This window comes from Polypterus senegalus, chromosome 1 (genome assembly GCF_016835505.1).
Source record: "Polypterus senegalus isolate Bchr_013 chromosome 1, ASM1683550v1, whole genome shotgun sequence".
Taxonomy (NCBI): Eukaryota; Metazoa; Chordata; class Cladistia; order Polypteriformes; family Polypteridae; genus Polypterus; species Polypterus senegalus.
This window is the reverse complement of record NC_053154.1, coordinates 111,643,122-111,666,752: the sequence shown is the minus strand read 5'-3', so window position 1 is coordinate 111,666,752 and position 23,631 is coordinate 111,643,122. Positions and strand designations below refer to the sequence as shown.

Sequence of the window (23,631 nt, the reverse complement as noted above, 5' to 3'; positions counted from 1 at the left end):
TGTTCTGTCTGGGAGCCCTGACAGCCAAACTAATCATTGCCTCCCGCTCGAAGACACCTGAACGTGTCACTGTCGACAATTGGTTGTCCTCCTTCTACAGTTTGATACATTTGGAGTTGTCTGCATTGCAGATGAATGGAGCTTCCAGTAATGCAATTGTGGCGGCTGCTGCGGCTCAATTGTTTAAGTCTCAGTTTGCAACTCCTTGATTTTTTTTTTTTTTAAATAATCCCTTCACTCAGGCTGGGTGGGAGAGGGTGTGAGTGGGTGTGTTATGTCCATTTATTCCTGTCAGTTTGTTTTGTTCAATAAAAAGTTGATAACAAAAAAAATCACACAATTGACAATGTGCATCTGAGCGAAAAACAAGCCATGAGGTCAAGGGAATTGCGTGCAGAGCTTAGGGACAGGAAAGTGTCAAGGCACAGATCTGGGGAGCCCCACAAAAAAACGTCTGCAGTATTAAAGGTACCCAAGAGCACAGCAGCCCCTATAATTCTTTAGTCTGAAAAATTCTGCAAACACCATGACTCCTAGAGTTGGCCACCTGGCCAAACTGAGCAAACATGGGAGAATGACCTTGGCAAGAGAGGTGACCAAAAACACAATGTTCAATCTGGCTAAGCACCAGACAACCTTTGTGGATATGGGAGAAATTTCCAGAAGGGCAACCATCACTGCAACATCTGGGCTTTATGACAGAGTGGCCAGCTAGAAGCATCTCCTCATTAAAACACACATGGGAGCCCACTCAGAGTTCGCAGAAAGGCACCTAAAGAACTCTCTGAAGAACAAGATTCTCTGGTCTAGTGAAATCAAGATTAGGGTTGTGTCATGTCTGGAGGAAACCAGGCACTGCTCATCACCTTTTCAATATCATTCCAATGGTGAAGCCTGCTGGTGGCAGCCCCATGTTGTGGAAGTGTTTTTCAGTGGCAGGGACTGTGAGACTCACCAGGGTAAGGGAAATGCTGAACGGAGCAAAGAACAGAGATATCCTTAATGACAAAATACTACAGAGCACTCTGGATATCAGACTGGGCTGAAGGTTCACCTTCCAACAGGACGATGACCCAAAGCACAAAGCAAGTACAACACAGCAGTAGCTTAGGGACAACTCTGGAAATGTCCTTGAGTTGCCCGGATCAATCAAACATCTCTGGAGAGATCTGAAAATAGCTGTCCACTGATGCTTTCCTTCTAGCCTGACAAGGCTTGAAGCGGATCTGTAGACAAGAACGGCTGAAAATCCGAAAATCAAGGTACGTGTAGCCTGTCATATTATACCCAAGACTCCAGGCTGTAATCTCTGTGAAAGGTACTTTAACTAAGCATTGAGTAGAGTTTGAATATTTGTGTCAATATGATATCTCAGGTTTATTTTTAATACATTTGTAAAAATCCTGCTCTTGCTTTGTCATTCTGGGATAATGAATGTTGCTTGATTGGAGGGAAAAAACTAATTTAAGTGATTTTAGCACAAGGCTGCAACATAGGAAAATGTTCAAAAAAGAGAAGAGGTTTAAATATTTTGTGAACTGTACAGTTACAGGGTGAGCAGAAAAAGTCAAAAGGCAAAGATCTCCCCATAAAACAACGCTATTTCAACATCAAGGCGCACTGGGCTTCCTTCTCGATGTCAATCAACTTTATTGTGTTAATCCATGCTATGTCGCACTAGGAATTATGTTTTGTTAAATTACCCCAATTCTGGATATTTGGATATCATTCAACTGTTGACTGGTAATAAAATAGTTTCTTATAATTCATAATGAATATACTCTTGTGATAGTAGTCTCTGCTTGTATGTGCACCTTCTGAAAAATAACCTAACATGCATTCAGATTCTAAAATGAAAATCTGGTGAATTCACAGAAATGTCGCCTTGTCTGTTGTGATGTCACTTACTCAGTGAATACAGTGTTGCCTGGTATTGCTTTAATATTTGTGAAGCCATTACAATAGCATGTCAATAGCAAGATAGATAAAGTCCTAAATGTACTATTATTATGGTGTATTTGTTAGTCATCTTGGATGAAGGTGTACGCCAAGATCAGGTTACATTACAGCTGTTTACAGGTAGATTATATGAATTGTCAAGAGTCACTTGTGGGAATTGAAGTAGCAACCTTAAGGTTTAAAATCCAGTGTTTTAGCTCCTCCACCACACTGCATGCTTAAATAGACCTACCAGGTAGGGACTTGAACTCCTGTCTCCCTTCAGTTTTGTGATGGAATCACATCACCATCTCTGCCTATTTTGCAATGTTGTAGCTATGGGTGGCCGGTTGCCAGTTTCCAACAGCAATCCTCTGACATCTGGATTCTGAAGATGCTCAAAGGCAGCTCCTTTACTTCATGAGCAATAGGAATGCCTTACAGAACTCCTATTGTTCAGTGCATGAAGAAGCTGCTTCTGAGGGTTTTTGTAATCTAGACGTCAAGGGTTTATGGCTGGCAGTTATCTGCAAATGTCTCGACTGAGATAGATTGCGGTGTGATTCTACAAGAAAACACTTGGTGTAGTTGGCAGCATTTACACTGCAGAAGAGTGTGGTGTAGTGCCAGTGCTGTGTGAAAGGTGGAGGCTGAGTGGGAGAGAACTCCGCTGATGTTCCATGAAGAGCTCCACTGCAGTGCTTTAAGGCAGTCATTGTGCACGCGAGCATGAGAGAGCTACTATTGCTCACGGTATAAAGGAGCTGCTTCTGAGGCCCTTTGTAATCTGGACATTGCAGTTTTATGGCTGGCAGCTGTCAGTTGGCCACTGGCATTTACCACATTGCAAATGCACAGATTGGGATGGATCTATGGTGTGATTCCACAATAAAACATTTGGGGTTACTCAGCACTGTACTAATAAGAAACAGGCTACTATGTTAAAGGGAGACATCTCTGGGCCTCCTGATCTCTCCACCGTCTCTGGTTTTGATTTGAACAACAAAGGTCCAAATCTTTTTAAAAGCATACAGGGGTGCCAACGTCTCCTTCTACTTCCTGGCTGATTCTGCAATAATCTTTGGTACAGGTAAGTCAAACTTACATTGTTACACAAGGGTAGAATAGTAATGCAGCGAGAACTTCATTCAAACCCTAATCCAAACACTGCCTGTTTACAGTTTCCACATTTTTTTCTGCAGCTTTGAAAATTTTCTCCATATATTCTCAAAGATGTGCCATCATGTGACTATAAATTGGCTCAGCGTAGGTGTGCATGAGTGTGTCTTGTGATCAGCAGCAGCCATATCACAAGCACTTCAGAAGAGATCATCCACCTGAAGCTAAGCCTGCTCAGGCCTGGCCAGTACTTGGATGGGAGACTATCTAAGAAATGTGTGGGTTGCTGCTGGAAGAGGTTTTGGTGAGGCCAGCAGGGGGTGCTTACCCTGTGGTCTGAATGTGGATCCCAATGCCCCAGTGCAGTGATGGGGACACTGTGCTGTAAAAATGGCGCTGTCCTTCGAATGAGACATAAAACCGAGGTCCTGACTCTCTGTGGTCATAAAAGATCCCTGGGCATCCTTGGTAAAGAGCAGGGTGTATCCTGATGTTCTGGCTAAATTGCCCACCATGGCCTAGTCATTCTGACCCCTAATCATCCTCAGTCTCTAATTGGCTCTCTCTCACCACTTCACCACCTAACAGCTAATGTATGGTGAGCATACTGGAGCAAAAATGGCTACCATTGCTTCATCCAGGTGGACGTTACACATTAGGGATGGTTGAAGTGGCTCCCCACTCACTAAAGTGCTTTGAGTAGAGAGAGCACCACTATATAAATGTAAAGAATTATTATTTATTATTGTTATTCACATCTAGGGTTTGTTCTTTCCTTTATGAAGCACTGCTGGGACAGATGTTACCCCTATTTTACCCTTAATTTCAAATATAAATTAATGCTTCTTCACTATATATAATGTTTTCTTACTCATTATACTTTTCTTTTTGGTCGGATAAAATGTCATCCTACAGAAAATGATAGACCAGTACCTGCCAGGTCTTTAAGCTGAGGGTAGCTGTTGCTGGAAAGATCATCCTTGATTGTTGCACTGTCAAAATATTTCATAGCAATGGTGTGGCGTCTGTCATGATTTGGGGACCTTTGCACATCTGTGATAATAAAGTAAAAAAAAGAAATAAGAGAACTAAGGAAACTTAGCACACACAAACACACAAAAACAAATATTTGACTACATATGAGCAAGGGTCAGGGTGGTGGGTACAACACTGGTGATCCATTCAGACCCTGGCTGGTGATGCTGATTGTGTGGAGACCCAGGGAGTGGAATGTGGAATGTCATGTGATGTCATGTCATGTCTCTACGGCCTGATTGCTCTTTATTACCTAGAGGACTACAAGTCACATTGGCCGATTGTGCTGACTTTTCGCAAGCAAGGAAAAAGTTAGTGATCAACAGCAACTGTTCTGCTTAGTACACCAAGGTTACCTTAGTGACTTTCACTTGAAAGAAAAAGTACTTTGTCTAAAAATACATTTCATTGAATTTATTGTATTTCTGAAATGTATCCACAGAAATGATCTGGGGTCCTAAAACCTAGTCGCCAGATTACACCTTGTCAATTAAGTCATTGAACAAATTGTCTTGGTTTTAGTTTTAATGTATGAATGGGATACATTTCTTATGATGCCTGGACATGTTTGCTGTATTTATAAAAGAGGTTTGGACTTACCTTTACAATGCCGTGCTTCTGAGCAGAATGGATTGGAGTCTCGTAACGACTGCACTGACTCTTGTCCCGATTCAGGCTCCTTTACCTGCCAGCCCATTATTTCATTATCACTGACTGTAAGATTCCTGGCCAGGAAATATGTGCACATTTTCCCTTTGCCTTTTACTTCAATCTCACCACGACCAATGATTTCAAAGCCTTTACCTTTCAGAGCACTAAAAGAAAAAATAAACAAATACGTTGTTAAAGAATGTGGCGAAACAGAGCAGCTCCTTCACTAGCCCAGGCGGTGACTGCATGCTGAAAGATGACCAAGTCCTTTCACACATATGAGTGCTGTTTATTTATAAACCGGCTGTGCCTTCAGTTAATCGGCTGTATCAGATGTACTATATAATAAGTCCATTTCTGTACAGAATATTTATTTTTCATTTACGTGGGGCTAATATTATTGACAGACAGTGTGGTATAGTGGTTAAGACTTTGGACCTAAGACTTTGAATCCTGTGGTTGTGGGTTCAAATTTTGCTACCTATGCTGTGTAGCCATCAGGACCAGTGCCACCATTAAGGGTGCAGATCATAAAGGGGGGGAAAACCCAGCCTCACAGGTTAGCTACTAAGCAGTCGGTTGGTGTACTAACAAGCTTGGCCTAGAGTGCAAAATAACCAACCACCAGCACTAGTGGCCATGATCACTTCACCTCTAGTTGCAGAAATTGTATCTCAGATGATGTAAGTCACCTTGGATAAAGGCATCAGTCAAATTCTTCTTCTTCTTCATCTTTTCCCAATTCTATGTGGGGTCAATGTGCTTGATCAACCTTCTCTAGGCAGCTTGGCCCTGCACCTTCTTGCTAGTCAAGCCCTTTTCCATCAGATCTTCTTTAACTTTTTCCATCCACCTCCGCTTTGGCCTCCCTCGCTTTCTCTTCCCCTGTACTTACTTTCCCAGCACACATTTGCCCACACGTTCATTGTCTCTCGTCATCATATGTCCATACCACTTCAGCTTACTTTCCTGTACTTTTAGATGTCTCTCCCACTTTGCTGTACAGTATCTCTGATTGTCTCATTTTTTATTCTGTCCATTTTTTGTAACTCCACTCATCCATCTCAGCTTTCTCAATTCTGTAACATCTAACTTCTCCTGTGTCCCCTTTACTGCACATGTCTCAGTTCCATTCATCATTGCTGGTGTTTCCACTGCCTTAAAAACTTTACCTTTAACCTTCACCTTAATTCTTTGATCACACAATACTTCTGATACCTTCTTCCAACTGTTCCACGCTGCACTCTATGGGTTATCTCTGCATCTAGTTTTCCATCTTGGGCTACCACTGATTCTAGATATTTCAATTTATCCATTCTTTACAATAGCTGTCCTTACAGTCTAACGTCTGGATCCTGATCATCATTAAACCCATGTATTCTGTCTTCTTCCTATTTATCTTCAACCCTCTATCTTTCAAAGCCCTTCTCCATTCTTCCAGCTTCCAAGATAATGATATCAAAGGCATCAGTCAAGTAAGAAGTAATACTATTTGGTCACTGGAGCTGCTTACTCTTGAACATGCTATACACAATTGTCCATGAGGAAAACATTCCTGCATTAGATCAATTCCTGCCTTTTTTACTGACTTGGCTTTTGTTGATGGTTATTGCAAAACACAATAATTGTATTGTTCTAAATGAAATGTTGAAATTAGTAATTAGCTATGTTTTCTCTTAGGTCACGTATAAACTGTGCAATTTTCAGAAGTCATGGTCAAGAGAGTACCAAGAAAATCACATCATGAGACTACTCACACTACAAGACAGCTGACTGAAACTTCTGACATAACAGAAATTCATCCGACCGTATGACAGGCAAATCGGGCATCACATCTCCCCTCATAATGCAGGTGAAATGATGGCTGATGAACCTGAAATTGAGGCCACCTCCGAAAATCTGTAGTTGACTGCAAATTAGAATTAAAATCATGCTAAAATCACAGTGTATGTCCGGCATAAGCTTCGTGGGTGTGCTATGCACCTTTTTGTATGTGCTGCTCAACCCTTCTACACAGCAGTTTAGAAGAGAGCCACGCAGCTGTTATTGCGCCTTTCATCCTCTGCAATGCACTTGCAACCCCCACATGCCCCTTCTCCCTTTTCATCATGTATGTGTTGGTGCTACGTGAAACTCAACACTTCACAGAGGTTCGCTTGCTTGTTTGTTCATGTAAGAGTGCTTTGTGGCACTCAATACATTTCATCACGAGAAGCGGAATGGATAACCAAGATGAGAACCAATAAGCATCTATGAATACCAGTAGTCAAGAGCAAAAAAAGCTACACTTGCTAACCATTGAGCATTGTATCTTCTTTGAGCTACACCAAACTTGCTCTTTCCATTTTACAATATGATCACATCTCTTTTTCCTGTCCAGGACACTGCCCCATCTTGAGTCCTCCATCCTCCCTGTTGGTTAGCGGTGCTATTCACATGGCCTGTCAATTTCTTCTGCTACGTCCTTCATTTGCGTAAAACACACTTTCAGCAGCACAGAGCATGTAAGTTGGCATAATATTAATACATATTGACAAATAAAAAATAAAAAAGTGTCAGCTAATTTAATTTTTTCGATAACATCAAAAATTTTAATCAAATCCACCAAGGAGTTCTGAACATTTAAGGGCATTTAGTTTTTCCCTTGTGTGTGTTATTCCTAAATACGGATATATCAAAATATCCTCTCTTAGCGTATACCCGGTAACCTAGATGTTCCATACTCAACAGATTTGCTTAGAATCAGCATTCTCATGAATGATAAAGATGCTCATGACCATTAAGAGCAAATAATCATTTAAAAAATATTATTGTTATTAACGTGATCAGCCAGTTTTCAAGCTATCTTATGCACCAACAATGACAGACTTACAATGTTTAGTTTATTACTGATTACCTATAAGAGGAATTAGAGTATAAAACTGAGTAATTTGTTCATACCTGTGCCACTCAATGAATATTGTTATAGTAAGTGAATCACTTAGTCTTAATTTCAATATACAAGTATATCATCAATCTAGCAATTAATGCAAGATCTCTTACATGGGATCTACCATACTCAGGTTTTGCTCTAGTAAACAGTTTTTTTTTTTTGCATTTTCTCAATGTATAAATCTTTTAAGTCTAAAGAAAACCACATAACCAGCATGTAGGGGAAAAGGGTAGCCAGTCTTACTGATAAGCACTGGTACTGAGATGGATTTTATTTGGCACGCCATGGCTTTCCATTCTAGAAGCTGTGTTCACTGTGTCTCCAAAAAGACAATATCGTGGCATCTTCTCCCCAACAACTCCAGCCAGCACAGGTCCAGTGTGTATTCCAACCCTAATCTTCAAAAGGAGAAGGACCATGGAGATAAACATTAAGCATTACTAGGGTGTTAGTCGATAAATGGAGTAATAGTAATAACAGACATGTCAAAATAATGTGCTAAACAGGGTGACGAATAAAGTAAAAAGATACAATGAAAGGACACAAAATGACACTATAGACAAAAATAGCATTTTATAGTAAAATATAATTACATGGTATATCTGTTACATGTCATATAAAATATTATAGTTTATACAGGCAATACCTCACAGTATATCTATCTAGTCTCCCATTCATTATCTTTATATTAGTTTTATTCAGTTTAAGGTCTTTGGCATTACAATACATATAGAAAAAAATACTCAGGTAGTTGTGACGCAGTGGTGACTGATGGCACTGCTGTGTCACACCTTTAGCATTTTAGACTCAAAGCCTGGCCCAGGCACTGTCTGCGTGGAGACTACACCAAGTCCCCATGTCTGTATGTGTTTTACTACATCATAAACAAGTGCGCAGCAGGTTATCTTCCCACTCTAAATCATCCTGGTAATACTCAGTATGTGAGTTTGAGCGTGACACACGTGTCTTAGATAAGTGTGAGTATATAATCAAATGTGACCTGCAGTGGTTTGTGGTTTCTTGCCGTACACCAAAGTCTGCTTGAATCGACTGCAGTCCCCACTAATTTGAATCTACAGTATATTAAGTAGGATTGGTGATGGATGGACAGATGGATGTTGTTATTAGAAAACAATTTTGAAATGAGATTTAGACTGTGGCAATTCAAATATAAACATTTACAGCTAAATTTTCTATCACTGAGTATTTTGTTCCTATATATTATACTGTATATAGCAGTGGGATACTGGAGTTTTAAGATCAGAGAATGGAAGAGTCAGCAATCAGGAGACCAAAGAAGAACAAGGACTAAATTCTGGCTAAGGCACCTCCTCAGCATGGGTCCTTTGGGTCCTTCCAGCAAGACCCTTACCTTCAATATAAGAATGACAAGAACAACACAAGTCAATCCATCTTGGACGGCATCTGAGTTAGCAAAGTCCATGTGAGATTCTGAGGAACCAGGGCAAACTGATGAAAGGTGGGCTACTCGAAGAAGCCATTCGTGGAAGGGAGAATAAAGTCTATGACTGATGGAGTGCTAATATATAAGGAATGGAGATATATGAAATGGATGTAAGAGCTATGGATGAATAAACAACCAACACTGAGACTTGGCCTCAACACAAAGAACAGTTGACAACTAGGACAGCATTGGAAGCAAAGCCAAAATGCTAAGTGAAATTAAATAAGTGACCAGCATGTACTACTGACTACATAAACAGAAGAACTGCTAATATAAGAGACGGTCATGAGTAAACTAAGTACTGTCAAACCCTGAACAAGACTAGTTAGGCTTGAAAAAAATGGCATGCTGGCAGATCCCAATGCAGTACTACTCAAAAAAGCTTAGATTATAGTGCATTAGGGTAAATTAAAAAGTGAAGATAGTTTGAAAATTACACAGTTGCTGCAACGATTAGAAGCTGACACAATATAATACATTCACAATGGTTTATGGGTTCTTCAAACACGCATAGCACATTTGGATATCAGCTATGGTTCTACACCTGCCTTAGCACATGATGACTTGGGGGTACCGTAAAGTTTGCGTAAGATGAGTACCCAAACAGCACATGGGGTGTGATCAAAAAAATATGGTGAATATTTTAAAAAAGATTTACAACTAGTAGTCACCCTCAAAATACTCTCCTCCACTTCGAATGCACTTATCTCAACGTTCCTGCCACTTTGCGAATGCAGTTCTGGAAGTTTTCTTTTGAGAGTTTCTTTAGTTGGGCTGTCGTGGCTGCCTGGATGTCCTCAATGGATTTAAATCGTTTCCATTTCATGGTCATTTTCAATTTAGGGAACAGCCAGAAGTCGCACGAGGCCAGATCCGGAGAATGCTTTTATTCGACAGAAATTGTCGTATTAGAAGGAGCGTTGTTATGATGAAGAATGAAACCGTTTCAACATTTTCCTCGGTTATTGATGTTGAAGGATGTCCTGATCTTTTCTCGTCTTCAACCGGGTCAGATCAGATCCATTACGAAATCGATCACACCACTTGTAAACAGTCTTAATTGTCGGTGCAGTGTCACCATGAACTGATTTTAACATCTGATGGGTTTCCTGAGCTTTTTGCAATTTGAAACAAAATTTCATGTTAATGCGTAGCTCGATATCCTTTAATAACGACAAACTTGAAAAACACACTTGAACTCAACCGTGACTCATAAACGACTGACAGTATCAAACAAGTTGAAACTTGTCACAAACTAGGCTCTATGACGGACATGTCAGAACCTGCATTGGATTGTTATGGATGGAGCTCATCATCAACATTCACCGTATTTTTTGATCACACCTCGTACCGATCTGCACAAGCCAATACCCTTTGGTGAATTTCAGCAAGTTTCACTCCCACTGCCCAAAGAAATCTCACTATGGCACATTGTTTAACAATGGTGCGGTCCTGCAGTGGAGCATCCATGTTCATTTGACCTTCACTTCAACTAGACTAGTGTCATAATACTGCACTGTGTGTGTTCGAACTACCCATAAGTGATCACAAAAGTGTTTTACTGCATCAGCTTCTATCCATTGCAATTACTGCGTAATTTTCACATTGCCTTAATGTTTTGACTTACCCTTATATATTTATTTCAAAAAATAAAAGGTTATTATCACTTCTTACTTGAATCGAACTTTCAGTCACAGGATTTGTTACTCCTCTTGCTGCAATGATCATTCCCAGAGCGAAGTTGGCAACTCGTTCAGCATGACTAGCCATGGGGACAGGAACACCTCCAACTACCATGTAAGCATCTCCAATAGTCTCCACCTTCATTATCAAAACACATTAATTACCAGTTTTGGAAAATTTCATACAAAGTTCCCTCCCAGAGTTTGACTTTTGGGATTAATGGCTACTTAAGAAACATGCTTGTTCTTCTGCTAGTTATTGGTTCAACCTTTCTTCTTTAATGGTCTGAAGGGACAGGCCCACCTATGAAGAAGTTTAATGTGCACCTGACATTTTGTTTAAAAAAGTAGAGTACCTTGTACACGTCGTGCACAGTGGTTAGCCGGTCAAACTTGAGGTACATGGAGTTCAGCATGAAAACAATCTGGATAGGTTCACACTGCGAGCAGATGTTAGTAAAGGTGACAACATCACTGAATAAAATGGTGCACTCCTTAAACTCTCCTGAAAATTAAAAAAAAAAAAAAGTGATTTTTTTTTTATCTTGCTATCAACATTTAATCTGCTTTATTATATCCATACAGTTACCACTGTGTGTGTGTAACAATATTACTTTTTTCAAATATAAGGTTGAGACGAAGAGCAAAACTGACAGGTAAGAAGAACAAATGAAAAAAGAATTAATACTGACATCAACAGAAAACCTTAATGTACTTGCAGATTAGTAACAGCAACTAACATAACATGATATTACTCCTCTCCTTTTCACACAAACACAAACTTTGTAAACCTTTTGCAAACAGAATTTAATGGTTAAGTGATGGTTATGTGAAAATGAAAGGTTTACCATTAGTGGGACCACCATAGTCAGGTCCACCAGTCAGTGTGGTTTCAATCAACCACTTATCAATTAAAAGACCCAAATAATGCCATTTTATTTTGGTTTTGCTCAATATTTGTCTTTATTAACAAGCAGGTACTAAATAAATAATTGATTAAAAGTTTAATCAACTTAAGAAAGTGGAGTGAAAGAAGCTCTAGAAAACTCCATGCTGAATTTGACCAGAGCACCAGTGCATGTTGGGGCATGAGATGATGAGTGCATGTACTTTATGACTGGCAGAGACTGGCAGAGATGTCACAGTAAAATACAACCTTTTTTACATATTTCTCAATGCCAGTCCACATTCATTTACCTGCCTCGACTCTTTTGCCTTCTTTCAGCTGGTTGGCCACGTGTTTTGGAAGCATGGCATAGAGAAGGGTTTCGGTCTTCTTCTTCTCTTCCTCCAGGTTCTTTGACAGGATACGCAGTTCCTCTTTTTTCCTCTCTAGCTGGCTGGACAGCTCCATCTCTGCCAGTCGCTGCTGGTTAAGCAAGATCAGGTCCCTCGTGACATCGTGCGGGGCAATGTCTGAAATGTGCATTTGACGCTCTTCCAGCTCATGCAGGCTACGGAGCAGAGGGGAAGCCAAATAAAGCATGAAGTGCAGGGACTCCATCCACACCATCTGACCTAGGTAAGCAAGTGAAGTGTGTTAGAAACAAAGCGCATTGTAAGCACATGTATAACTAACAGCAGATATAAAAAATAAGAATATAACCATCCAGCATAATATAACCTACCATACCATATATAAGAAAGTGTACTTCTTTTGCTTCTCTGATATTTCAAAATGTATTTAAAGCAATAAAAACATGGTAAAAAGCTACATAATAAATTAATACATTTGCATGTATAATAAATAATAATTAATAACATAACCACATTTAAACTGCCAAAGGTAATAATTTGTTTATAATGTTATACATTATATTCAAAGCTGGTTATTCCTTAGACTAAACCTTACAAGAATGTGAGTGTCATCCATCCACAGGGGTACATGTTGGTTAACAGATTCCCAGTCCTGGTCCCAGGGTTGGATCATTCTTTCCTTGTTCAGCAGAGCTGGTGAATCTGTTAGGCAACATAGGGGGCCACTTAGAGCGCTGTTACCTGAGGGGCGCCATTCATGAAGGTTAAGGGGTGCCAGCTCTCAACACCATGGGGTGCTATTTATGCAATTCAAGCAACACATACTCCCCACCCACCTTGGTCCTTGAAGTCTAAAAATACTGAATGCATGATGTGGACAACGAGGTAACAATCCACATTATGCTCACAGTGTATGAAAAATGTCCTGATTAAATACATTTTGTCTAATATGGTATATAAGACCTTGAATAGTTCACTAATTTACTGTATAAGCAAAGTAAGCCACACATTCATAAAATTTGAAGACTACATTTGTCAAAGTAATACCTGTTCATATGTTCTTTATCTGGTGGTGGTCATGATATAAATTTTGAATAAAAAACGTATACAATGGAAAATTATTAAGAGGTCAGAGGAATGGTGAGGATGAAGGGGGTAGAGTTGGTGAAGGTGGATGAGTTTAAATACTTTGGATCAACAATTCAGAGTAACGGTAATTGTGGAAGAGAGAGTGCAGGCAGGGTGGAATGGGTGAAGAAGAGTGTCAGGAGTGATTTGTGACAGACGGGTATTAGCAAGAGTGAAAGGGAAGGTCTACAGGACGGTAGTGAGACCAGCTATGTTATATGGGTTGGAGATGGTGACACTGACCAGAAAGCAGGAGACAGAACTGGAGGTGGCAGAGTTAAAGATGCTAAGATTTGCACTGGGTGTGACGAGGATGGATAGGATTAGAAATGAGTACATTAGAGGGTCAGCTCAAGTTGGACGGTTGGGGGACAAAGTTTGAGAGGTGAGACTGCGTTGGTTTGGAGATGTGCAGAGGAGAGATGCTGGGTATATTGGAAGAAGGATGTTAACGACAGAGCTGCCAGGCAATAGGAAGGCCTAAGAGAAGATGTATGGATGTGGTGAGAGAGGACATGCAGGTGATGGGTGTAACAGAACAAGATGTAGAGGACAGGAAAATATGTAAGAAGATGATCCACTGTGGCAACCCCTAATGTGAACAGCCGAAAGAAGAAGAAGAAGTGTGTGATCTTTTTAAAAACTATTTGAAGAATTCTATTTAATGTGGAAAGATATGGACCATTAACATTGAGTACCAGTACATTGTTTTCTTGTAACTGCATAGAAAGTACAAGAAATTATGTTATCAATACAACAATGTCTTCCTCGTTTCTGTTGGCCTGTATTCAGTATACAACTTGGCCATCAGATGTTTCTGTTACTAGAGGGAGAAATTAATATATGTTGCCATATCTCTCATTTTTTTGTAATGGTGGCCAAGTTTATCTTCAGGTGAACCAAACATTCAACTCACTCCAGAAACCACTTCATTTACCGTATCAGTTCTGGATATGGAGCCCAGCACAAGGCCACAAACTTCTAAAAAATTGTGTCAGTAATTCCACTTTGTTAAAACATTGCCACTTAACTTAACCCACCACATTGTCTCCAGCTTCTAGAACTTGTACTGAACCTGACAATGATCCCTACTGGTTAAATTGTTACCCCTTAATTCCAGCATTGGACAGTTCCTCCAAGACTCTGGCATCATATTTCTTTTGGTTCTCAGAACAAACTGGCTGTTGATGAATTTTCTCACACTGGATATGGTGAATTTCACTTCTGGGTGGATGATGGTGAAGTATTGATCAAGACGAATACTTATGGTTTGTAGTCCAGGAACAATCTTTTGTAGATTCACACCTGTCTGTTTGACTGCAAGCTTAAATGATAAGTTAGAAATTAAAAAAAAAGAAACACAAAACAAAGGTTAAACAACTATGTATACAGTTCACATATGTATAAAATCACTTTGGGTTTTACCTGTGTATTCTCTACATTCATATTTTTTCCCAGTTAACAAGGTAGCAAAAGAAAAACTATCAACTATGTAATAAAATGCTAAGGGCTGTGTGTGTGTCCAGTCGCTACAAGTAATCTAATTGGCCTGTTTTTCTTTGGCGTCATTGGTCAGTTTGACTTTGAAGGTGTGATTAAAGGAGGAAATGCGAGTGTGAGACACACGAAGAGGAATAAAGGTGTAGGAGGAAAACCTAGAGTCACCTTCAAAGATGGGCAGTTTTAAAGTGTCCAGGAGGCGGGCAAGACTCCTTGAAAGGACAAAATCTGAGAAGCAGGCTTCACAGGAATGTGCTTGAGGGAGGGAACGCCAGTCAAGAGAGGTTCAGACACACGAGGATATCAAGAAAAGGCACCAAAAGCACACAAGGGCAAAAGATATTAAATATTTTTAAAATGATTCCATTAACTGTAACATAGCTAGTAAAGAATATCCATCCATCCATCCATTATCCAACCCGCTATATCCTAACTACAGGGTCACAGGGGTCTGCTGGAGCCAATCCTAGTTAACACAGGGTGCAAGGCAGGAAACAAACCCCGGGCAGGGCGCCAGCCCACCGCAGAGTAAAGAATATAAAATATGAATTATATATGATATATTAAATGAAAAGGACAAAACAATGGAGCAGCATCCAACCCACTCAGTGGCATCTACATGGATTTTCTCTAGTTCCCCATCACATTTTTTAGAGACATGCGTATTATATGGATCAGTGACTCTGAATTAGTCCAGTGTGAGTGAGCATGAATGTGTCCTGCTGTGGACTGGTTCCACATTTTGTTTACTCATTCTGAGATTACAGTTGATGCTTCTGGACATCAGTTTTGGCTTCCATACTTGAAAATTACAGGTTAGAAAATAAATAAATGGCATACTGCTATTTTTTTTAAACAAATCCTTAATTTTATTTTAAAAATCGCCACAATCTGTTTATTCAAATTATCTAAAACATATCTGACAGAAATATGAATTTCAAACCCTAAACCTAATCCTAATTTCTATTTTCAAGCAAAAGTTAAATCTTTCTGAAGACAAATCCATAAGTAGAAATGAGCTGTCAGTTTAATTACCTCTTCATCAAATACAATATGAAAAGGAAAAACATTACAGAAGGTTTTGATATCTATGCAGAGTGTCTCAGGGTATACTGGCTCAAATCCTCTGAGAAGTTTTCCTGAAAAAAAAAAAGAAATTTTTTAAGAAATTATTTTTTCATAATAGTATCATTTTTTAATATATATATCTGATACCACAATGCCATTTTGTTTGTTTTCTTATACCCGTAGCCTTGTTGTTGATGGTTACCAAGTGTGTTGCCTTCAAATGATCGCATTGTTGGTTGTAATATCTCAACTCTGTGAATATACAGTAAAAGACGGTGGCTAATCTAATCATTGCATCAAAAATGAAAGTTTTGTTGGGAATCTCTTGTTTTATTTGTTCCCAGCCTCCTATGACATTTAAACACCCCTTTTTGTTTTGACGATCAATACCTTTACTCCTGGTCTTGACCTTTGCCTGACATGTGACCAACTTTTGCTCTTTAAGCTTGACTTCATCCCTTGAAAGCGATGTACTTTGTGTATCAGTACAAAATCCTGTTAAAATCCTAGCCACTTGTTCTGCCATTCAGTCACACATATTAGACTGTCATTTTTGTTCAACCAATCAGCTGTAAAGATGGTGACTGACACATTGCTTTTTGCGCAAATACAGAAAGCCCCAATATCAGATTCACCAAGTCTCATAATGTATATTGTAAATTTGACTATCCCGAGTTATCCTCTAATTTTAATGAAAATATGTACAACGCTTTTGAGGGCTGCTGGAGCAAACATACAATCATACATACAACCAGATGCCGTATCATTTTTATTTATGTAGATATAATTGTGCTTCTAGGCTTTGTCCTGGCATTACTTCAAAAATCTGCAATACATTTAAAGTGGGAAAAGTTATTGTGGTTAGACAAAATGCAATTGATGGCCCTAATTTATTATGAAATTTGTCCAGCCTGTTGGGGCTATGACTACTAGTTAGCAGGGTACAGCTTCAAATACAACAGAGGAGACAGAGCCAGGCATATTATGATGGTGCTGTGATGGTGAGCAATTACCCTTGCAATCCCAAATTGCAATAAATAACTCTGGAGACAATATGACCACACACAGGGCGGCCATGGACCATAACAGAACTGATGAGGGGAAATGCTTAATTAAAGAAAAGTTTAATGTAACAGTTGGGAATGGAACTGAGATTCCCTGCTTGAAGTATTACACTACTAGTGCAACCACAATTTCTCTTGATGTTATGACTCAGGCATAAAAACATTTGTTTTTTGGTTTGGAGTAAAGTGTTTATGTAGACTAATTTGGTATTTTTTGAAGTTTGGGATCTTAAATCCTTTCTGTAAAGTTATTATTGCCCTTTGTGGTGTTTAGGCTTACAGTGATATTACTATTACTATTACTATTTTATTTTATATTTGTGCTGCTACTTTATTGAGTTGTAAGAGCTGCATTTTGTGTTATTGTCACTGCAATGTCATGTGCATTTGCTGGAGCTTGGCCTCTGGGGGCTGCGACATCACCAGTGCGATATTTTATGGATCAGCACTGTGTGTTTTGTGGTATTGCAGATTACAGTTACAATATAAAAACAGTTTACGTACATGTTGGCATGATTTATGATTAAAGATCTTAAGCAGTTCCATTCTTGACATTGCTACAGTGGGCTGGTGCCCTGCCCGGGGTTTGTTTCCTGCCTTGCACCCTGTGTTGGCTGGGATTGGCTCCAGCAGACGCCCGTGACCCTGTAGTTAGGAAATAATGGGTTGGATAATGGATGGATGGATGGATTTTTGACATTGAGTTTAATTTTGATTTTGAGAAAGGATTTCCTGTCTTTGACGATTTGGGGAATCATCTCCAGGTCTCTACTTTCTATTTTGAACTGCTAAATTCTTTTCACTGGCTGTAAGGGTGATAGATTACAGTGTAGTATTCATGCCACTCATCCCTAATCCCAGGGTGCTCCAAGGTCAACAGCTTTATGTCAAAAAAACTTGACTTAAGGTGAGCAGAACTTGTGTGCCAAATTTAAGGTCTGTGGTTTGAAGATATACTGTATATGCAGGGTGGTCCAGATCTAATCATTCAGATCCAGGTTGTCTGGATGACTTTGATTTATGCGGGGACGATTCCAGTTCAGCGAAAAGACGATTCTTCATATCATCAATTCACACAATTCTCGATGGTCCAGGATTTTCGGGTGATTTTCTATGTAATAAACTTAATAAGTTATAGCATAATGAAAATTGCATAATTAGATCTGGACCACCCTATAGACATAGATGTAGAGATAAGAAAACTGATTACATTTTATAAAGGTATAAATCATTGGAATTTGACTACAGTTAAATATATTGTTATTCCAAAAAAACAATACTACAATTTTTTTTAAATGATGCCAAATCAACCACAAAAGTAAACAATAATAAGAACAAAAATATAAAATATTGAAGCAGATGTAGGAAAACATGAGAGGAGAGGAAGAATGGATCAATGGTTGTCAATTAACAGGCTTATCATTGACAATAGCAAAAAAAATTGATAATTTGTTAAGAACATCCAATTTATTTTCTTTATCTTTGTCTTGGCTAATAGACTTATATTATGCTAACTGAAGCACACTTGTTTTAAGAAAAAGAATAATAGAATTGATTGATAAATGCAAGGATTATAGAACTATGATAACATCTTACATATCAGCATAAACAATGGAATGCAAGCCTTTGTTTAAGTTTTTTTTTCTAGATTTTCTTGACTTTACACGCGTTTTTTTTTTTAGAATTTCACTTTTAGGATTTTAGTGTAACAGCGCAGCCTGCTCTAATGTACTGTAGTTTGAGTGAGAGAGAGCCGTCCCATTATGTTGTGATTAAAGTGCCTCCAACTTAACTAAAATGCTTGTAAAGACTAGACGTTTACCTGTCACAGCCACTGAGATCGCTACATACAGTAGTAACAACCAAAAACTCAAAAGCAGGTTTTAGCTAGTGGTTTACTAGCTACTTAGAATTCTAACTTATCTTGGCACAGATACACAGTTTGGCAATGCCATGCCCAACACTGTGTGGTGTGGTGGTTTGTATGGAGAACTGCACCTGCAGTGGAGAGTACTTTTTGTCTTTGCAGCATTGTCTTTTGAGGTCAAGGTAGAGCATTGTCTTCCTCCACTTCCTCTGACTTTTTATAGTACAATAGAGTAAGCACTGAAATTCCCTTCTTGAAGCACGGCTTCTTCCAGATATGATTCAATCACTAGTGCAAAGTTTAAGCTTACAGAGGTAGTTTAGGGTGTCCAATGCCAAAACTAATCCGGGAACAACTACCAGGTTCAAATAAAGTGCTTTCAAATACAACAGAGGGATCGGTTTCTTGTTCCCTTGGTTTTAAAGGAAGGTGAAGCCTCTGGTGACAGTTTCAAGGTAAATTGCCTTTTGCAGATCAAGCACTTGCTTGTAGGTGCATTAGAGTAAGAATGGATCAGCTTATGGTTACAAGCTGTTGATGAATTGTCCTTTTAAGGCTTTTTGTTATCAGATGACACTCAAGCAAAATGACACCTTTTATTGGCTAACTAAAAAGATTACAATATGGAAGGTTTTGAGGCAACTCAGGCCCTTTCTTTAGTCAAGATGTAATACAGAAAGTGGAGTTCCCTGTTTACATCTTCCCTGAAGAAGGGGCCTGAGTTGCCATGAAAGCTTGCATATTGTAATCTTTTTAGTTAGCCAATAAAAGGTGTCATTTTGCTTGGCTCTTCTCTACATTCATAATGGCTAACACGGTACAAACCCTAGTACTACAGTACTACTCAGAAAAGAAGATGACCAAATGCTGGTATAGCTGCAAGATATAAAACGATTGAAGTATTGGCAGGAGAAACCTCTGTTTTGTTTTTGTTTTACATAGAAGGCCTGGTTTGCCACTGAAAAACTAGCACAATTAGGAAGGCCAACTTTGTCTCTCAAGGAATACAAAGCGAGATGCAGTATAAGGCTGAATTATGTCTTCACATCAATGACTCCATGTGCTCTCGTGATCAAGTGTTAGTGTCATCATTTAATGACCCGTCAATTCATTTTCAAACCATGTCAGGGTCACAGAGCCAATCCTAGCAGCAACAGGCGGGAACCTGGCCTCAGTGAGGTGCCAGTCCATCAAACAACCACTCATGCCAATTTAAAATGAACACATACAGTATGTTTTAAAGATATGGGGAGAAAATCCAATGAATGTGCCAACTTAATACAAACGACCAGGTTGGCATTCAAGGTAGCTGTGAGTGTAGAATGTTATAAATGATTAGTTATAAAAATGTTTGCACCTTGTTCTTTTTGTTTTGAAGTATTATTTTTCCACATATGTGCTCTGAGCGTAAATTCAGTATTCTAATTAGTTCATTCTTTTCACATCATTTTAGGGATATTAAAATTATTTTCGTCTTCTCATGAAGCCATATTGGAAACTGATGGCTGCACCATGTTACACACATATTTTGTTAACAGTTGCTAAAGTATTACTTTCAGGCATGAGCAGGAGTGCATGATGGGTACTATCATGAAAGTGTCACTATAAAGGTCATCACGCTTCTAGATCATCTGAGTTTGTGTACGTATCTTGAAAACAAAAGACCTGGTGGGTGTGTTGATTCTTTTCTTTCATTTGTTACTGAAAGATTGTGTGTTTTCTCTAACTTGTATGTTTTCACAAGTGAATCAGTGCATTTTTAACATTAGTTGTATGTTGATAAAATCTGTTTTTATTACACTTTTTGCAGAATCAGACATTTATTGTGACATCTGTTGACTTTGGCCATGAAGAGATCAATGTGCACTGAACCAAAAACATCCATCCATCTTTGCAACCCACATTTTCCAACACAGAGTCAAAGGGAGCCTACCTCAGCAGCTTTGGGATGCAAGGCAGAAACTAAACCTGGACTGGATGCGGATTGACTGTAGAGCAAACATACACATATATACTAACACTTAACAGGCCATTTAACTGACTAGGCAAATTTTAGGAAAGGGGCAATACCTGTATGTCAATGTCAATGTCAATTTATTTATACAGCACATTTAAAACAACATAGTAAAGCTGCGGCCAAAGTGCTTTACAATAATAGAATAAAATAAAAAACAAAAACAATAAACAATAAAACATAAATAGTAATAAAATATGTGAACATAAAATAAGATAGATAATAAATAGAAATAATGTTATATGATCATAATGAGGAAACCATCAGTATTACTGAAGGTCACGGAATGCAAGTCAATAGAAATGAGTCTTTAATCTTGTTTTGAACAGTTCAATTGTAGACGACTCTTTTATGTGATGAGGTAAAGAGTTCCAAAGGCGAGGAGCAGCAGCTGCAAAGGCCTTGTCCCCCTTAATTTTACATTTAGTACGAGGGACAACAAGAGACAACTGACCAGTATGGAGGAATATTTCGGACAAAATGAAATAAATAAATAAATGCGTAAATAAATAAAAGTACTGTGAAATGTGAGCATAAATAAATAAATGTGTCATGAAATGAGAGCCTTAATAAATAAATATGTCATGAAATGAGAGCATGAATAAATAAATGTGTCATGAAATATGTTTTTTGTTGCTTATTTATTTATTTAATTTTGTCCGTAACATTCCTGCAAACCGTCATGATATAAGACTTGAAATAAAACTGTCACTTTCACTCGTCAAAGTTGAGAGGGTGGGCTCTAACACGCCCTCTAGTTACTGATTGGTGAATCGATAGCACAAGAATTAATTAGAAAAATGCTTCCTACTGCCGATGAAATGGATTCTGCCGAAGATATTACGCCGCCAACATTGTAATTTCTTCCGATAAATCTTCAATTCTCTCTCTGAAATACGTAATATATTCGGCAGAATCCATTTCATCGGCAGTAGTAAGCATTTTTCTAATTAATTCTTGTGCTATCGATTCACCAATCAGAAACTAGAGGGCGTGTTAGAGCCCACGCTTTCAATTTTGACGAGTGAAAGTGACAGTTTTATTTCAAGTCGGTTTGCAGGAATGTTAGGGGCAAAATGAAATAAATAAATAAGTAACGAAAAACATATTTTGTGACACATTTATTTATTTATGCTCTCATTTCATGACATATTTATTTATTAAGGCTCTCATTTCATGACACATTTATTTATTTATGCTCACATTTTACAGTACTTTTATTTATTTACGCATTTATTTATTTATTTCATTTTGTCCGAAATATTCCTCCATAGACCAGAAGATCTAAGCACTCTGGATGGCTGGTGTAAAACACACAATTCAGATAAATAGGCAGGAGCAAGCCCATGTAAAGATTTAAAAACTAGCAACAAGATTTTAAAATCAATTTGAAAACTGACAGGCAGCCACTGTAAAGAAGCTAAAATAGGAGAAACAGAGTCATACTTTCTTGCCCCAACCAGAAAGCGAGCGGCAGCATTCTGGACCAACTATAACCTGTATATCAGGGATTTGTTAATCCCAGAATACAGCGAGTTGCAGTAATCGAGGCGAGAAAAAATAAAAGCATGAGCAGCTTTCTCAAGATCCCTAGAAGATAAAAAAGGCTTTATCTTACCTAATAGACGAAGCTGGAAAAAGCAACTCTTGACTACAGAATTTACTTGTTTCTCAAAAGTGAGGTTACTGTCAAAGATAACACCTAGATTGCGGACTTGAGGTTTGCAAAAGACACAGAAAGAGCTGAGAAGTCCAAGACCAATTTGGGCTTTAGCTGATGGACCCACTATAAGCAGCTCCGTTTTATTTTGATTTAGATCAAGAAAATTATTAGCCATCCAGGATCTTAGTTCAGAAAGACAGTTGTGGAGTTGATTTGTTGCAGAGTTGCAGACGGGAATATACACCTGAATATCATCAGCATACTAGTGAAAAGAAATGTTAAATTTCCTAAAAATCGCTCCAATAGGGTGAAGGTATATAGAGAATAAAATAGGACCCAAAATGGATTCCTGAGGGACGCCATATTTAAGAGGAGCAGTAGATGAAAAAGAGGAATTTAAAGTCACTGAAAAGTGTCTACCAGTTAAATATGACCTAAACCAGTTAACAGCAGCCCCTTTAATCCCAACAAGATGTTCGAGCCGCATCAGCAATATTTCATGTTCAAGGTATGGGCACACTGACAGCATATATACATTATGACCGGGCTAGGAATTGATCCCAGGTCCCCAGAGACTGGCACATGGCACAAACAAATCCTGGACAGTACACACTAACCTTTACCCAGCTTCACAATGCTGCGCACAGTCTCCCAATGCTTTTTATTACTGATGAAGAAAGATCCTTGCTGCTGTTTGCTTCTTATCTTGTACATCTCCTTCTCCAAATCCTGATCAAATCAAGAAAAAAGTAACTTAACCAAGGGTTCATGCAGAACCTGTTAAAATATTCAAAAGCTAAATAGTCTGTGGTCCAGAAATTTGAGTGTCACCCACCCAGTTCCAAATTACAGTACCAGCAGAGTTCTTCACGCTGAGAGTAAAGCAAGTGCATCACTGATGTCAAGCTCCACTGTGGAGAAGTAAATATCTTGTTATCCTGCACAGGCTTGATGCAAGACAAGGTCAGTACTGAGATCCTGCACCAGTAACAATGGAACAAGCTACTCATTGGCAAACATGGCCTAAGAGTATCTAGAAGGTTCTTTTTCGTAGATATTGCACTAGCTTTAAAGTAACTACTGAACATGGGAGCAATGGCAATAGCAGTTGGGTATTTGTAAACGTGTCCTTAGCCAGAGATGTGGAAATTGAAAATAACACCTCTCTGAAGGGATGGTCTTGTGATGTTTCCAGATGTGAAGATTTAGTGTTTGAGCAAAATTAGTGTAGAAGTGTGTTTTCTAGTG

The 23,631-nt window shown here is 38.8% G+C and overlaps 1 protein-coding gene across 1 annotated transcript in view; it reads right to left on the bottom strand.

The window, feature by feature from the left end:
• Window positions 1-4,789: 4,789 nt before the first annotated feature.
• The window catches only part of LOC120527311 (guanylate cyclase soluble subunit beta-2-like), a gene marked incomplete at its 3' end in the record, with an annotated part of 41,514 nt that continues 22,672 nt past the window's right edge, over window positions 4,790-23,631 (bottom strand). Inside the window, exons 7-14 of the mRNA XM_039750617.1 lie at window positions 23,001-23,112; window positions 15,743-15,846; window positions 14,315-14,531; window positions 12,020-12,340; window positions 11,179-11,327; window positions 10,815-10,961; window positions 7,919-8,073; window positions 4,790-4,907 (exon numbers count right to left, since the gene is read on the bottom strand). Of these exons, the coding sequence (XP_039606551.1) occupies window positions 4,790-4,907; window positions 7,919-8,073; window positions 10,815-10,961; window positions 11,179-11,327; window positions 12,020-12,340; window positions 14,315-14,531; window positions 15,743-15,846; window positions 23,001-23,112 (1,323 nt within the window). The remainder of the gene's footprint in view (window positions 4,908-7,918; window positions 8,074-10,814; window positions 10,962-11,178; window positions 11,328-12,019; window positions 12,341-14,314; window positions 14,532-15,742; window positions 15,847-23,000; window positions 23,113-23,631) is intronic.